Below are 15,942 nucleotides of genomic sequence, written 5' to 3' on the forward strand. Positions count from 1 at the left end.
GGTGTCTAGCACATGATTTTTCACCACCGAATCCAAGAAAGCAGCTGCATTCGCAGCATCCGCTACTCCGCCCGTGCTGCTGTTTCACTGCCGACACCGCTGCTTCGCTCCTCTGCCACCCCGCATGATGCCATTAGGGATGGAAATGATCGGAAACGATAAAAAATATTTATTATCCTTTCCTAACCATATTTGTTTACTTGGAAACGAAACGGAATACGTTCGGAAATGATAATGATAACAGAAATATCGGTACATCAAAAATGGAACACTCGTATCGAAAAAATATCGATATCGGTAACTCAAATCGAAAAACACATGAGTATGAATACAAAATAGAGAACAATTTCAACAACCATACCTAATTTAATTTTATATCATTTTTACCCGCCTAACGGACCTTTCTATGCTTTCTATCTCTATAAGGGGCTATGCTGTAAAATAGCAAGGATATTTTTCATTTTATCTCATCTCCTTCTCCCGTTGACTTGTTTCTGGTCTCTCCTCTCTCTTCCCCGTGATCCTGATTCCCTTTCTCTCTCTCGGATCCAGCAGACGCTCGGTTTCTGCTGAGCAGCAGGTGGGTGGCTGATCACCGTGGGCTGCTCGGCGCGGGCAGCAGCTCAGTTGTCGCGAACGAGCTGCATAATGAGCTGCTCGGCAACCAAGTTTATAGGCACTGGCGGTGGTGAGGTACCCGCAGGTGGAAATCTATTTGTGCTAGCGGTGAACACTTGCTAGGGGTGAATTTAATACAATAATACACATGTTTAAGTATTATGTTTTATAAAGTGCCTATAAACTTGGTTGGTTAACTACAGTATAGATATTCACTTAGACATTGTTTTGGTCATGCTGTAAAAGTTGCTCATTATGTATTTGGTTATCTTGTAGAAATCCATGCTCTGGGACTTGATCCAGGATATAGAGCCCTGGGACCTAGGTGTCATTCAGAAAGATGTTGCTCCTGAAACAGTAGATGCAATGAAGAGGACCATATCTGGCATGTTGGGCCTGCTTCCATCTGATCGCATCCGTGTCGTTGTAGAAGCCCTTTGGAATCCCTTCTTCAAGCTATTGCTACCTTCAATTATGACTGGGTATGCTTTTTAGATGAAAGATTATTTTATCATGGTGGTTATGAAAAGTATTTTCTGAGGCTCAGTTGCATTATTAGGCATGTGATTTGCTTTTGCTTTTGTTGAATTTAGAATTCAGAGTCAACATCTGTTACCTTTCAACGTGTGTCAGGCCTAGCCATAAGCCTTGTGCTCATACTCATGCACTGAGGGAGGAAGCGTTTTACTGATCCATATGTGATGTTCAGATCAATTTGGCATCTTGGTTCATTTTATCAGTTTGGTGCAATTAGTATTTGAATTGAGGTGTTTAGGATTTCCTGCTGTTTGAGGTGATTAGTAATTCAACTCATGTATTGTACATGCCATCCTTTTGACTGATGAAAGAAAGAAAAAAGTGCTTTTGTTGTTGACGTGCAATCTAAGAAGTTTAGGAAGAATAGAACACATGAACATTGGTTCTAAACTTCTGGATACAAGAGCAAGTCAAAGTTTTGTTCCATGGTAATTATACACTATGGTCGTGCAGACTAAATTTGAGTACTTATAGCAAACACAGAGTAGCCCATTAGCTACAGATTTTATCCAAGTGATATATTAGCTGGGTGGTTTTTGGGCCATCAGGCTGCAGTTTTGTGTGGCTTGTAAAAGTTCTCAGGATGATGTTTTTTCCTCACTGTTGTGCATCTGTTGATTTCTTGTACATTATTAATCCAACAATATGTTTTGCCTTATGTATGGAAGAGACTCAGACCTTTGCATTGCAGGTCGATCACAATAGCAGCGATGCCAGGGCAGTTACCTGACATGGAAATGCTGGCACAATTCGGATGTGGAGCTGTCCTTCTCAGGTGATTTTGCTTCGTCTTTCCTTTTTCCTAAGTGCAGCTTTTACTTTTCATTGAAATAAGCATAGAATTAAGTAATCAATGAATTTCATCTGGATGTTGGATGCCTTTTATCTGATGACATAGTTCTCCATTGGTTGAGCACACCAAAAGCACGGCTTCTGCCTCAAATGTTCTTACTCCTTTACAGGGAGTAGGCTTCCTCGATTTTATGGGAACCATACTCAATTAGTCAATTTATTAGTTCTTACTATCCATGCTGCCTGTATCTTATTTATTTGATAAACTAACTATGCCTGAGGCTATGGATCGGATGGTCCTGTAACTGCAGCATTAATCAGTTTGTATAACCTGGAAATTGTAGGTCGCCTTGCTTATTATTTCCTTGCCAATACAGAAAAGAATATATGAAGCATAACAGTCAATAAGCACTCTTTTTCAAAAAAAACTTATTATGCCAATAGTCGTGCGCTTAGCACATTATCTTCTAGAAATCTTGATTTTTGCACAATTCAGTATATATAGTTACTGGACCACCTAAAAAGCTACTGACCATGCTCTCCTTTCTGTTTGCTTGAACTGAATGCCAACCAATGACCTGATAAGCTCCTGACCATCACCTCCCTTCTGTTTGCTTGAACTGAATGCCAACCAAATAGGACCTAAACAAGCTGCTGACTATAACTGTGATGAGGTTGCATCAGCTTTTTGCCCTGCAGTTCAAGGGAATTACGTTGTAGATTGCCCAGTCCGGTAGGAAATACAATTCAAGAAATAATAAGCATATATATGATGGCATATGTATCATCCAGCAACAATTTTGAAACCATATTAAATTATTTGGTGGTTTGTCTTAATCCTAAGGTCTAAGTTTTTAACTAAATAACACACAAACTAAAAGTATTTGAGAAAATGGATACTTTGATCTGAAAAAATATTCACTGCTCTTAACTGTAAAAAAAAAAGGTTGAACCAGTAGGATTAATAGATTGGCATCCACCACTATTGTCAACCTAGGATTAAGTGATCGTGGTAGACGTCAGGGGGGGGGGGGGGGCAGGGGGTTGTGCTAATCCATAGTATTCAAGGGTATGGTCAACTATATACATGTTGAAAAATAAGGCTCAAATAGTCAAAATTTTGTACATTTTGAACTTTTGAATACACACTCTTAAACTGCTGGGCCCGCCCTGGTAGACGTGTGTCTAAAGGGAACTCAGACATTTTCAAGAGCATTTTTCTTTCGATTTTCTGTATACAACTGATTCATACCAGATTGCAGATTAAAGTTTTTTGGAAGTTCTGACCATTTCCCTGTATATATGTTTTTTGCAGCTTAGGTGCAGCCTTTCCCTATGGAGTCCTGTCTATGGGAATGGTTTTCATGGCCGAGAATGTCAAATGAAAAGACTTCAGTTTGATAACCACAAAGAAGCTTCTTCTGCTGCCATTACCAACACAGGTAAGAGTGCATTTCTGGAGACTTCTTTGGGCTTCCTTTTACATACAGTACAATGGTTACTCCAGCAGCTGACCCCTCACTTTCTTCATTTGACGCTTTGAAAATGGATCGAGCTCCCTAGCTCAACTTTAGTCTGTACAATCATTTGGCCGTGACCACCAATTTTGTTGCTAATGACAAATGAAGTCTGGATCTTATTGGTTTGTATAATAATGATGTTTATTAACTTTAGGGACTTGCAACATCCAACATTTTCTTAACAAAGAAATCAATATCCTAATACTATGTCCGATACAGAATTCTTTGGATTGATCGCGATGTGCCAATCTAAAAATCTTGCCATGTCTGAAATTGCTTAGGTCTTTCTCATCATCAAATTACTGATTTCAGTGTTTTCTTGATTTCGGTTTGATGCAGTGATAGCTAGTCCAATCCAATCTTGTTGACACTTCAACTAATCCAAGATGTGCCACTGGTATGTACTAACTCGCATGCTGGCATGGCGTTGTTCATCTTGTTGATCGTTGTTTTTTTTTTCTCGAATATTGTTGATCGTTGTTGCTAATAGCATGTTCATCTTGTTGATTGTTAAATCTTGTTGACACTTCAACTAATCCAAGAGATAATAAGTTCCGCGCTATTTCCAATTAACATGTTTCTCCTGCACTACTTCATGTGTTTCAAATTAATAAGTTTCTATTTCAAGCTGTTGAACAACTAAGAGGAATCGGTCAAAAGAGGTTAGATGGGATCAAATTAACACGTTTCTATTTCTATTATTCTTACTTCTTTTGAAGGAAATGTAGTGATCGTTATTGATAATTACAACAGATTGTTTGTCCATCAAAGGCATGACCATGTTTTTTCTTCTGCAGAAAAGGAAAACATGTGCCTATATGGGTTGCCCAATGAGGTGGCACCATGTTCCCCATCAATTTCAAGGCTCCATCGAGGAAAACACAGAGGGGAGGAGACATACATTGAGTGATTGCCGTACCTCTGGTGATGTAGAGCGGTGATGTAGAGTGCGCTGGAAGGACGTGATCTTGACGCCGGTGTGCCTCGACTCAGCGTCGCCGGGGTGGGATTGGTCGCGACGTCGGCCTCGGCGCGAATGCTGGAGACGACGGCGCGGCCGTGTTGGTGCTGGACACGACGGCGTCCCCGGTCTGGGAGCTGGACACGACGGCGGCGCCGGGGCTGGATCGGAGGCGAGGGCGTCCCCGGTCTGCGTGCTGGAGGCGACGGCGGCGTCGGGGTTGGAGGTGATTGCGGCGGCGGGGTTGGAGGCGGAGGCACAACGTTGGCGCCCTGGTTCGAGGAGACGGACGGCGGCTCGGTTTGGAGGCGATGCCGGGATCGATGGCGTAGGCGAGGCGGCGGAGGCGGAGGCGGAGGCGTGTGTGGTATCGGGAGACGTCCCGGGAGGTGCGTGAGGGTTTTTGGTGGGCGTCCTTGCCCGACCTCAATCGGAGGGACACGGATGGGGATCGGCGTGGCCGTGGGAGCTGAGGGACGGCTGGTGTTGATCCCAATGATCAACGGCAGAGCGTGTAGCTTGTGCTGTTGTATCATTGTATGTTCAGAAACTTTGGCCAGATCCTAGTAGAGATGGAAAAATCAGTTCCATCAGGAAAGGCAAAACGAGAAATGGAGAAGCTAGTAACAGAACAGTGTGCTGCTATGAAAAATGGTCTGGCTGTGTTGGGGCTCCAACGAGCGGATAATGCTGAAACTTTCTGGTGAATGCAACGTTTGACGGATGATGATTGCGACGCTGGTGGCGGATGGCGTGCAGCCTTCACTCGATACTCTCACCCTAAATTACTATTTATTTTAAATTTAAACATACTGTATATCTAGATGCATAGTAAAAAACTCCGCACATATAAGAAATTTTTTGCTATGCACGTATAGAAAAATCAAAACGATTAGTAATGTAGTAGTTGATATTAGAGCTGCGACATACCGTATATTTAGGGGGTGTTTGGGAGCACTCCACTCCACAAAAAATTGCTCCACTCCACCAACTTCAAAAAACTCGCAGCCAAACGCGTCTAGCTCCAGCAACTCCGGCTCCAACAAAAAGGTGGAGCAGGGGGTAGATCCACATTTTTTGTGGAGTACCTCAAGAGGTGCTCCAAAAACTCCATCTACAGACCTCCTCGTGGAGTTGGTGGGTATTTACCCACCATTGCCACTCGTTACACATCGTACCGGTTCGGGAAACAAAAAAGGCTCCCGTCGCACTCGTTCCACCGTGCCGCTGCCGCGCCGCCCGCCCGGCCGCTGTCGCCCGCCCGGCGCGCCGCCCGGTCGGCCGCCGCCGCGCGCTCGCCCCGGCCGCCCCCGCGCGCCCGCCCCGGCCGCCGCCGCCCGCCCTGCCGCGCCGCCCGTGAACTTACAGTCTTCAACACTGTGGTAGCAGGATGCTTTCGGGTAAAAAGCATCCATGAACTTACAGTCAACCCGTGATGATTATGGCAGTTCCTTCACTCATTTTTGTGGGCAGCTGCGCGTGATGCTACCGCTAATAAAAAAAAGAGTTCGTTAAGTTACTGATCGTTGCTTCTGAACTATCTTTGTAAATGGAAGCCCGGATTTTAGTAATGCTCCGTGCAGTATTAGTGCTAAACTGTGCTACCATTTTTTCCCCTTTTCTCTCTTACAGCACAGTGAAACGCTGTTCTTGCTCAGATTTACCTACTGGAGCGCATTCTGTGTCCTGGAACTGAGAAGAGGAGAGGAGAGGAGAGAGAGGAAGAAGAGAGGAGAAAATAGAAGAGTATGACATGTGGGTCCGTTCACAAAGGGTAAAATAGACCATTCACAACAAGTGCTCATGTTTTTGGAGCTGGAGCACTGCCATCAGCCAAACACGTGCAGCAGCTCCATGTTTTTTTGGAGTTGGTGGAGTGGAGTTAGGAAAATGTGGAGCTGGTGGAGTGGAGCTGGTTTTTCTGGAGTGGAGTGCTCCCAAACACCTCCTTAGATGCATAGAAAAAATTATGCACATATAGAATGCACGTATAGAAAAATCAAAACGATTAGTAACGTAGTGGTTGATATCAGAGCTGCTCTGTGCTAGGGGCTTATTTGCTTCTAGCCTGCCATCTGCTGCCTGGACCAAGCAGCATGCTCAGTCCGTCGATTTCGTTGGCCTAGGTCATGATTACTGCATGGGAGCAGCTGTCTGGCCTCACAACTCCAAGCAAACAAACCCCAGATGACACGGGAAGAAAACGCCCCCTAGTCAAATAGATACTCCCCGCGAAAGTCCAGCACCTGTCACATCGGATGTTTGATGCTAATTAGAAGTATTAAATATAGACTAATTACAAAACTAATTGTACAGATGGAGTCTAATTTGCGAGGTGAATCTATTAAGCCTAATTAGTCCATAATTTGACAATGTGGTGCTATGTAACTATTTGCTAATGATGGATTAATTAGGCTTAATAGATTTGTCTCGCGAATTAGCACAGAATTCTGCAATTAGTTTTATAATTAGCTAATGTTTAGTCCTCCTAATTAGCATCCGAACATCCAATGTGACATTGCTAAAGTTTAGCACCTAGTATCCAAACACCCCCTTATACCGACCGACCGAGCTTGTAGCCAGACTCAGGCCTCGCCGTTCCCCTCAAAGGGTGGGAGCTCTTGCCGACTCGTCCTATTCATGTTATTGAGAGAGTACATCTTGGTTGAACCCCTCAAAAAATGTTAAAATTGCTTAAACATCCCCATAAGCCCCTTCTACTTTAACATTGCCTCCATAAGTCATTTTGTTGCAAATACCTACCCACCTGTGACTTAATTTTAGTGCAAATACCCAACTAGTGTGCGCAAACTTAACTCATTTAACATGTTTTCAAAAAAAGCAAGCCGCCAATGTGGTCTTTACTGAAATTACATACTTCTAGGAGTATAATCTCAATATTTTTGGAGATTCCAAAAAAAATTGTTAAATGAGAGACTAAACGTTCAGACTGAGTTTCACAATTGTAAAAAAATCCAATGCATAATGATAAATAAACCTAATGCAAACATTTGGCAAGTGTCTATGCTACCTTGGCTTGTAGTGGCTCTATCTCAGCAAAAATGGGTGGATTCGATTAAATTTGCATGCGTTGGGTGGGTATTTGCAACAAAATTAAGATGTTGGTTATGTATTTGCAACAAAATAACTTATAGGGGATAATATCAAACTTGAAGTGATTTATGGGGGTGTTTATGTAATTTTACCAAGAAAGTTTGGATTCGAGTTCTTCATGTAATCATATCACTTTGTACGAACTTGCTTGGTTTCTCCTCTTAAATGATATTGCAGTGTTTCTGTAAGTCTTTAAGAAAAACCTAATTATGTCCAAAGGTGCATCGCAAGCGTGTCTCGATCGGCGGCGCGCCATGCGCAAAACATTACGTCGATTGACCGCCAACAATCATAAGAGGTTCCTCTAACTTTGAGTCACCGTCATGTGGATCCCATCGTATTTGGGTTCACATAGCAGTGACTCAAATGTAGATGCAGTTAGAGGATCTTGTTCCATGAAATTATGGGCACTTGCCTCGGCGGCGCCGGTGGCTCCTCTCCTCACTACAGTTCGTGTGCAAGTTGCATGAAAGATTAAGTGGGCTAGCTTTGTGGGGAAGCACGAGTACAAGGGGCTAGTAAGCCCTACTACTATGCAGTGCAGTTGCGCCGGGATGATAATGTGCAGTCATGTTCGTGTAGTTGGGTACCGTATTATTTACTAACAAAATGTTCCTTATAGACTGAAATGGAGCTAATGTCATTTCCCATTACATAAAAGCACCAACAGAAACTTAGCGCTTGAACACAACTAACGAAAGTGAAAAAAACTCATGAGATTCTTTAATTTGAGGAGAGTTGAGTGACCCACAAACTACTTGAGATTGTTAGGATTTTCCAATCCAGACATGAAGTGGGTCTGCGTAACCTCTCTTTCTTAAAAAAATAAAAATAATATTGAGGATGGACTTGCTCGAGCAATCAACCATTACATCTCTTTCTCCAATAATTTTTTATTCACTTTAATAAATCACTCTAACTTTCCCTAAATAGAATGGAAGTCCCAACCCATCCTAATATAATAGTTGGCTTGGCACCATTCCCTCCCTCTGGTCCACTATAGCTTGTCCCACCCGCCACCTCCATGCTCGTCTTGATGTTGGCATCCTATTTTGGAATGGTAGAGCCACCAATGCCCCTCCCAGACCAAGGTACCTCCTCGAGCTCCACCTCCGCTAAGCATCCCCAAAGCTTTGCTGCCTCTATAAGTGCGTGGTCCCATCCGCCCCAGAGTGCACTAGGGAGTACTTGTCCCCGCTAATTTGCAGTCGTGCGCAAAAAGCTAAATCGAAGGGGCTACCACAACGACAATAGGGTGCAGTAAGGATTTTCTATGAACATAGTGGATAAGCGTAGTGGTGGTGGTTTCGGGAGAGCTTGTCCAGGAATGAGAGTATGGAGGGAGAGAAATAGAGGGGATGAGGAAATGCAGGGTGGCATGTGGGGGCAATGTTGATATGGTGCACAACCCTTGAATACAAGGTGTTTTTTTGGGCAACTGCACTAAGACCATATTGGGGGCCCGTTAAAGATGTTCTTAGATCATATCCACCCCAAATGCTAAGAACCTACCATTTAGGAAATTTTGGAGATGAGAGAGATCTCCAGCGGACTACCCATCTCCTCCATAATACCAATCTTTTTTAACAATTCCCAAAAACTCAGCTCATCCCCTTGATGTAGGAAAGAAGCACCCCTCTCCACCCCTCTTCCCTATCGACAGTTATTTTTGGCGCGTGGGCATGTCCGCTTCGTCCGGCGCCTGCTCCGCCATTGACGCCGCCGTGTTGAGGAATGTTGGTTGTCCTTGCACACCAGAGCGCACCCAGATTGTGTGCGTGAGAGAAAGGAAGAGAGAGTTGCCTACCTCCAAGACGAGGCGGACCGGTGGGAGCCGGCGCGGAGAGGAGGAGCGGGCGAGCGCCACCATTGGCAGGGCGCGAGACCTGCGCGGGGGAGAAGAAGGGGGCAAACGCCACCTTTGGAAGGAGGCACGACCGGCGTGGGTGGTTGGTCGAGCGTCGACGTGTGGAAGGATGGGATGGCGGATTGAGACTTGAGAGGAGAGAAGGGAGGGGAGAGGTGCCTGGAGCCGAGAGGAAATTGAGGGGTGAGGGAGAAAAAAAGACCCAATTAGGAGAGAGGAATTATCTTGGTAGTGCATATTCGACGCAGTGTCCACGTTAAGTTTCACATATAGACAAAAACCAAGGCGTTTTCTTGAAAGAACTCCATCAACGGATAACGGATCTACCCTTTTGATATACAGGTTCCAAAATTGCAGAACGGCCCCTCATCGAAACTTGAATCCCGGCACTCTAAATCCATCGAGCGGGAGAACCCCGAAATCCAAAAATTCCCCAACCCCGCTCCCAACCCTAGCCCCTTCTTCCCTTCTTCCTTCCCCTTCACACCTCCGATTTCGCGCGCCTTCGTCTCGCGCCCAACCTTCCAGAAGCTTCTGGAATCTAGGGTTTTGAGCCCCAATACCGTAAAAGATGCTTTCTTGCGCCTGGTAGCCTCGCGGTTTCGGGACGGAGGCATGGACGGTGGCGGCGGCGGCGGCGGGGATGGGGGCTCGAGCGGCGGGAGGTTCCCCATTCTGCAGGCGAACCGGGACCCCGAGTCGAACTGGGAGTTGGACGTCGCCAAGAGCCTCGAGGAGTACCTGCTCAAGATCTGCTCCGGCGAGGTCACAGGCGAGGACGGGGCCCACTCCGTCAACTTTGCCGAAGGTACGGTGGTGCGGAGGGCCGGGGTTTCTTGCGGGTTATTGTTCGGGGTGTCTTTTTCAGGGGGTTGCGGCGTTGCGCTATCTGTTGGGATTTGTGGAGCTGGGAATTGGGACGGTGGAAATTTTGACACTTTTTGGTGTATTGGTTGTGGATGGAGGATGACATAGTTGGGACATGTGAAATTGTCTGATTTGCGTGGTTTTACTTTCTTTTGCTTAAATGTTCAGGGAAAAGCAGCTTCCTTTTAGTTGAATTCTGTTGCTTTTCTCGCTCAGGTTAATATTACAGATGCCAACTAATAAGGGTATAGTATTAAAAGAAAGTTCTTTTCTTTTGCAAGTCCAAAAGCTCCCCTGTTAATTTGTGTTCTCTTATCTTCAGCGGCACTATTACTCCAGGGATCAGTTCAAGTGTACAGTAGGAAGGTGGAGTACTTGTACTCATTGGTGCTTCATGCGTTGGAGTTCCTCTCGCAAAAGAAGTAAGGAAAGATTGATGCTCTCTTCAAATTTATCTGTTTTGTGCTAGATTGCTTCCATGGACACGATATGTAATATTACTCCTTGAATGTTGGCCTGAAAACTGACTGGGATAAATGCATGCTACATTTTTGCACATCCTATAAGAGCAGGCTTTTGAAACCTCACATGGCAGATACACATTTCACCGCTTGTTTTGGAAACCATAAAAGTGTGAAATAAGGGACTTTTAATTGTAATTGTTGAAAATATGGTCAGTTTCCCCTTTATAGGAACTCATGGAGTTTGCTTGTTTCGTATGATGTCCTCCTTTCATTCTTCACGCGACACTTGGGATTTAAATCACGCAGTTTTTTTTTTTTGGGACACTTGGCCCCTGAATGGAACTTGAGATGGATGGCCCAAATCAAACTCCAATTACTATATGTACTCCATGCTCCAGGAGACAATGCCCTACCCATTGCTAAATGGACACCAGTCTAAATGGTTATTAAGGCACCACCTTGGTGTTGCTTTGGCATTGCGGTGGTCGGATGTAAGGTAGATGCCTCGCCTAATGGTTGCATGGAGAGAAAGGGACGAGGAACACATGTATGTTGTTGTAATTGGGCCCCTCATTGCAGAAGAGTTCATTACGGTCCTCTGGTGTCAAAGATTATACAGTAGTAGCTGCTGCTTTCTGCAACTCACGGGGAAGAAAGGGTAGAAGAGACGAGAAGGAAAAAAGTGAAGATGAGATGGAAGACGGGTGACCCCAACGGCACGTCCCATGGTTCACGTACATCAAAATGGACCGTGATTTATGTGGGCCTAGTAAATCCACACATTTTGTAACGTTTTCTTTTTCCTCTGTTCTTCCCTGCAGCCATCCCTGTCTGCTTCCACATCAGCACTGGAACCATCGCCTCCTCCTTCGCTGCACCATTGCTGTTATCATGCCTCATGTCACCGTCAGTGCACCCTCCTTTGCTGCCTCTTTAATCCTGTCCCTCTCCCTCCTCCTTTCCATCCTAGAAAGGAGGGAATAACACATTACCTCGTGTATGCCTGAGACACCTAAGTGTCAATGCAGTGGGCAGGCGCATCATCTCGCCACCATCTTGACAATCGTCAATCAAATATATATTTGGAGGACTCGTGGAAAAATTACTGCACTCTGATAAAAATCTTGACGACCCTCAGCTTTTAGTACGTCTATGAGAAAATACTTCTGATTCGTCAAGTTGTCATTGTTGTACGGGAGTATTTCTTATGGCTGCCTAGATCAATGTGATACCTTGGGGTATAGTCCAACATTTAAATGATACCTTGGGAATTTCTCCAATATTTTAATATACTACTCTTTTCTTATCAGCTACAAATAGTCTAAAGCATTTTAACTATACCAGGCAGGATCAGCAGGAAAATGGCTCAGCTCACACTAATGAAAATGACCCTAGCACTATTCATAATGAAGAAGATGATATATTTATGGGGTTAGATGATGTTCCAGGTCAGTGGACCCTTCATAGAATCAGCTACTTACTTTAAATGACATTGGGGTAATAACCTTTTTTCCCTGTTTAAATTTATCAGCGGAAGCAAGGACCTCTCTGGATAACAATGTTGATCGAGATGATTTAAAAAGAAAGACTGTGAGGCCACCAGCAAATCTGCTGGTGTTTGAAGGAGACTGTCTGGATAGCGAAGCGAGTGAGCTAGACTCGTATTTGGTAAACTTTATATCCCCTTTATTGAAACTGCAAAACCGGCCATTATTTGTTTCTATACTGAAATAGTCTTAGTTATTTGTGCATTGCAGTTAGCAACATGTGATTTTTATGGAGATTTCCTCCTTCTGGATCCATGTGACGCGCCAGCTGTTTTTGAATTTCTGCAAGGAAAATGTTCTGGTGAAGAAAATAGTGTGGCTCATCCAGGCAGCTCAGTGCCTTCTAAAAGCCGACCCTATGTTTTCACTTCCCCGAATGGAAGATCGGGGGGCACAGGCCGTAAATCGGCCCCTGGAAAAGTTCAAGGAGATCTAGATCCAACTCAGGAGAACCCTAGCCAATCAAGTGCAAATAAAACTCCAGATAATCTCAATGCAGACTACAGAGATTGGTCTGATCCTCATGACCCTGGCTTTCCAGGTGAACACATACCTGACCCAGATGATTTAGAGGATCCTATGGATCCTGTTGGGGAGGATTCTGATGATGAGGATCCATGGAAGCCTTTGAATCCCCATGAACCTGGCAACCTAAAGATTAGACCTTACAAGAGAGGTATTGTAAGCTGTTGTTTCTGGACATAGCTATTCTTCCAGTGCCTTGTAGAACTATTTTGATAACTTTTGTATTGAACTATCTTTCCTGATCTGTTTTGGAACAGTTAAAGGTTCTGCACGGCAGGTTATGGGCACTGCAAAAAAGAAAACTCTCACATCTTTATTTCCTATGGCAAAGATGGATAGTGTTATTATACCTGAACATGCAAAGCCTTTTGAAGCACAACAGTCTCAGCAGGAGGAACTTCATCCTTCCCAATCACCCCCTCCTTATGAAAAGGTACTCAACATTGTTACACATGTGAACAAGTCAATCAGGCATGTCTGATCATTTTGACTAATTTATCTTGTTAATTACAACATGCAGCATATGAGGTCATTTCAATATGGAGAGCAAGGAAATCCTGATGTGTTTGGAGATTCGACCTATGACACTGGACCTGATACCGATGTTGGTTTTGGTGGTATCGATGATCCGGGTAGTCCAATGTGTGGTGGCATGGGTGATGAGTTTGAGAGTCCAACATGTCCTGCTGAGGTTTATTTTTTTTACTTTAATTTGCCTGTTGCTACAGTCAGTTCAGCATTTTGATAGTGTTACATGTTTAATTTACATCTGTTCAGAAAAAGGAAGAACCTCCTTACGAGACTCAAGTTTCACAGGAGAACATAGATACACATGAAAGCCTAGACGATTTGTGTCGGTCACATCTGGTAAGTCTTGAGAGTACTGCTAATGGCTCTGGTCTGTACACATCTATGCCTCTCGATCTCTTTCAAATTTCTTTTGTATATTTGTTTGTGCATCTTGGTGCCACTCAAGCCAACATTTTAGGAGTCCAAATGTGCTAGGGTAAAACTTACTTAGTCTAGCTTGTTGCCGCATTGGAAAAGAGTTCTTTATATGGTTATCCTCAGCCATTTTGGAACTCTGGCTTGCATCTTCATTGTGCTACATAATATTGGACTTTACAGCCAAGTTTCTGGAACGAAGTGTCTGAAAGAATTGATTATGATTAGTAAATTCCCATGCACAAATCTGTTGCTATATCGGTGCTAAATTTGTTCAAACAAAATATTATGTTTCTGGTATATTTAGGACAGCCGTAGCGTGGGAAAACACCGGGTCTTAAGCACAATGTGGTTTATTTGCGGTCAACCTCAAACATTACAGGGTCAATCTTTAGCCAAAAAAGCTTGTGGACGGCTCTCAAGCTTTGAGGTCCGACCTTACGGAATAAACAATGAGCAGACTTCGCAGACGGATATGGAGGGGAAGCGAAGAGATTCACCAGTGTTGCCTTGTTTTCGACCAGCCGCAGAATCTGGCTGGCCGGAGCTGTATCTGCCAAGAGAGAAAAAATGATCGATTTGATAAGCAAAACAGATTTTGAGGCTGTAGGGGGGAGTTGTATCTGCCAAGAGAGAAAAAAACCAGATCAATTTGAGCCTTTAGGAGGGAGTTCAGGTGAACGGGAGCTCGATTGATTTGGCATGTCCTGGTTGGAGGAGCGGTGAAGATGGTTGGGATTTTTCTGTTTCTTTATTTAAAAGTAGGCCCCATGTTTTAAAAGCCCACCTCGCTCTTGTACATAACACCTACCAGGCCTTTGCCACATCACCACATCTCAAGGTCCATGCAGGACTTATAATTCCTGTTCCTGATGCCCTTAGTGTAATCTCACCTTCCATGCATGCACTGGTTAATGTAGATGACCAATATGTCGTTTTGGCCATCTGTTAGTGTGCAATTTATGGTTAGAAAATTCATTTTTTCTTCTGATTTTCAAAAACTGAATTGCAACTGAAAACTGTCTAATTTTGAGCTGTGTCCTGAATTTGTATTTGCACCTCATTTCCAAAGCTGACAGATAATTCTTCATACAGAATAAGCTCCTTGCCAGCATAGCTGAGGTTGAACAACAAAGTGAGATGGATGCTCGAGTTTCAACGTGGAAAGAAAGAATCGAGCTTGCCTTGGAAGAGCAGGTTTGTTGCTGGGTTGAACTGCTTACCATTCCGCCTATACGAACTTGTTTAGCACTCATCCCCCACTGCATTCTGTGTCCTCTCAGGATAAAAACCCACCTTTTGATATTAGTTCATATGGAGAACAAATCCTTGACACGCTTTCATCAAGAACTGATGGTATGGGGATTGCAACTTTTAGTGAGATTGTTAATGGCAGACCAAAGTATGAGGTTGCAAGAACATTCTCTGCCATGCTCCAGCTGGTAACCCCTTTATCTCTTCCAGTATCGTATAATCTGGCGCAATCCTTAGCATTTCTAAGCCACATTATTGTTCCAGGTAAATGGCAGAAGTGTTGATCTGGACAAAGGACAAGCCACAAACGAGTTGGTGTGTTATACAGCTGAGAATCCATTCCATGTAAAGCTCATTGGCCCCAACCGGAGGCCAGAGATGGAGGCACGCTTTGCACGCAAGAGAGCCAAGTCCCCGCTGCAAAATCCTGACAAAGGCGTTGAATCCTCCCTGGCACAACAAGAGTCCCACAAGAAACCATCTCATAAAAATGGCAAGATCCCAGTCAAGACAGCAATCAGGCTGACCCCTGATGGCAAGCGAAGGCGAAGGTCAGCTGCTCATCTTATGCAGCCGATCAATCTGGAATCCAGCGGATGAATGGATGCTAATGGGGTACTGACTTTTGTGGGCATCTAGAGTGTGATTCTTCTAATTGTTGTAACCTTAGTGGTGGCTTCATAGGCAGGGTGGGCTGTGACCTGTAAGTTATGACTTAGGCCTAGCAAGCAGGTGTACATGTACAATAGTTCATTGTGCCTTTATGTATGTATGTAGGGTATCAGCCCCAATGTGTAATTTTAACAGGGCAAGATTTGTTGACGGACTTTGCCCTTTTATACCGGGACGACATTGGTAGTTTCATTCTGATTCAATAAACTTGCTGGTGCGGTTTCCTGTTCTTGAAATTTTTTCGATCATGTAAGTTAGA

At 44.1% G+C, this 15,942-nt stretch overlaps 2 protein-coding genes and 1 long non-coding RNA gene across 7 annotated transcripts; 2 read left to right on the plus strand and 1 right to left on the minus strand.

Annotated features, from left to right (window-relative positions):
• The first annotated feature begins 118 nt into the window (after nt 1–118).
• Nucleotides 119–5,193, plus strand: LOC101753613. Of its 5 annotated transcripts, none has more exons than XR_002676492.1 (6): nt 119–743; nt 895–1,100; nt 1,847–1,930; nt 3,263–3,389; nt 3,807–3,864; nt 4,265–5,193. XR_002676492.1 is itself a non-coding variant. In XM_022824481.1 (5 exons), exons 1-4 carry the CDS (start codon nt 649–651, stop codon nt 3,330–3,332), a joined length of 405 nt encoding a protein of 134 aa, XP_022680216.1. In that variant the 5' UTR covers nt 119–648; the 3' UTR covers nt 3,333–3,389; nt 4,265–5,193. The 5 variants fall into 5 exon arrangements, 1 of the variants encoding a protein (XP_022680216.1); XR_002676491.1 differs by having other exon boundaries at nt 119–703; XR_002676493.1 differs by having other exon boundaries at nt 119–580.
• Nucleotides 2,286–4,524, minus strand: LOC111256431. Its single transcript, XR_002676494.1, has 2 exons — nt 4,387–4,524; nt 2,286–2,640 (listed from the first exon to the last, which is right to left on the minus strand). It is a non-coding gene; the product is annotated as an uncharacterized LOC111256431 (long non-coding RNA).
• A 4,571-nt stretch (nt 5,194–9,764) lies between the features above and the next one.
• On the plus strand, nt 9,765–15,919 carry LOC101759809 (condensin-2 complex subunit H2). The gene is made up of 11 exons (XM_004957811.2): nt 9,765–10,217; nt 10,599–10,698; nt 12,085–12,188; nt 12,272–12,408; nt 12,498–12,963; nt 13,070–13,245; nt 13,333–13,503; nt 13,590–13,679; nt 14,853–14,954; nt 15,041–15,199; nt 15,276–15,919. Exons 1-11 carry the CDS (start codon nt 10,025–10,027, stop codon nt 15,609–15,611), a joined length of 2,034 nt encoding a protein of 677 aa, XP_004957868.1. The 5' UTR covers nt 9,765–10,024; the 3' UTR covers nt 15,612–15,919.
• The last annotated feature ends 23 nt before the right edge of the window (nt 15,920–15,942 follow it).

Source organism: Setaria italica, chromosome II, assembly GCF_000263155.2.
Source record: "Setaria italica strain Yugu1 chromosome II, Setaria_italica_v2.0, whole genome shotgun sequence".
NCBI lineage: Eukaryota > Viridiplantae > Streptophyta > Magnoliopsida > Poales > Poaceae > Setaria > Setaria italica.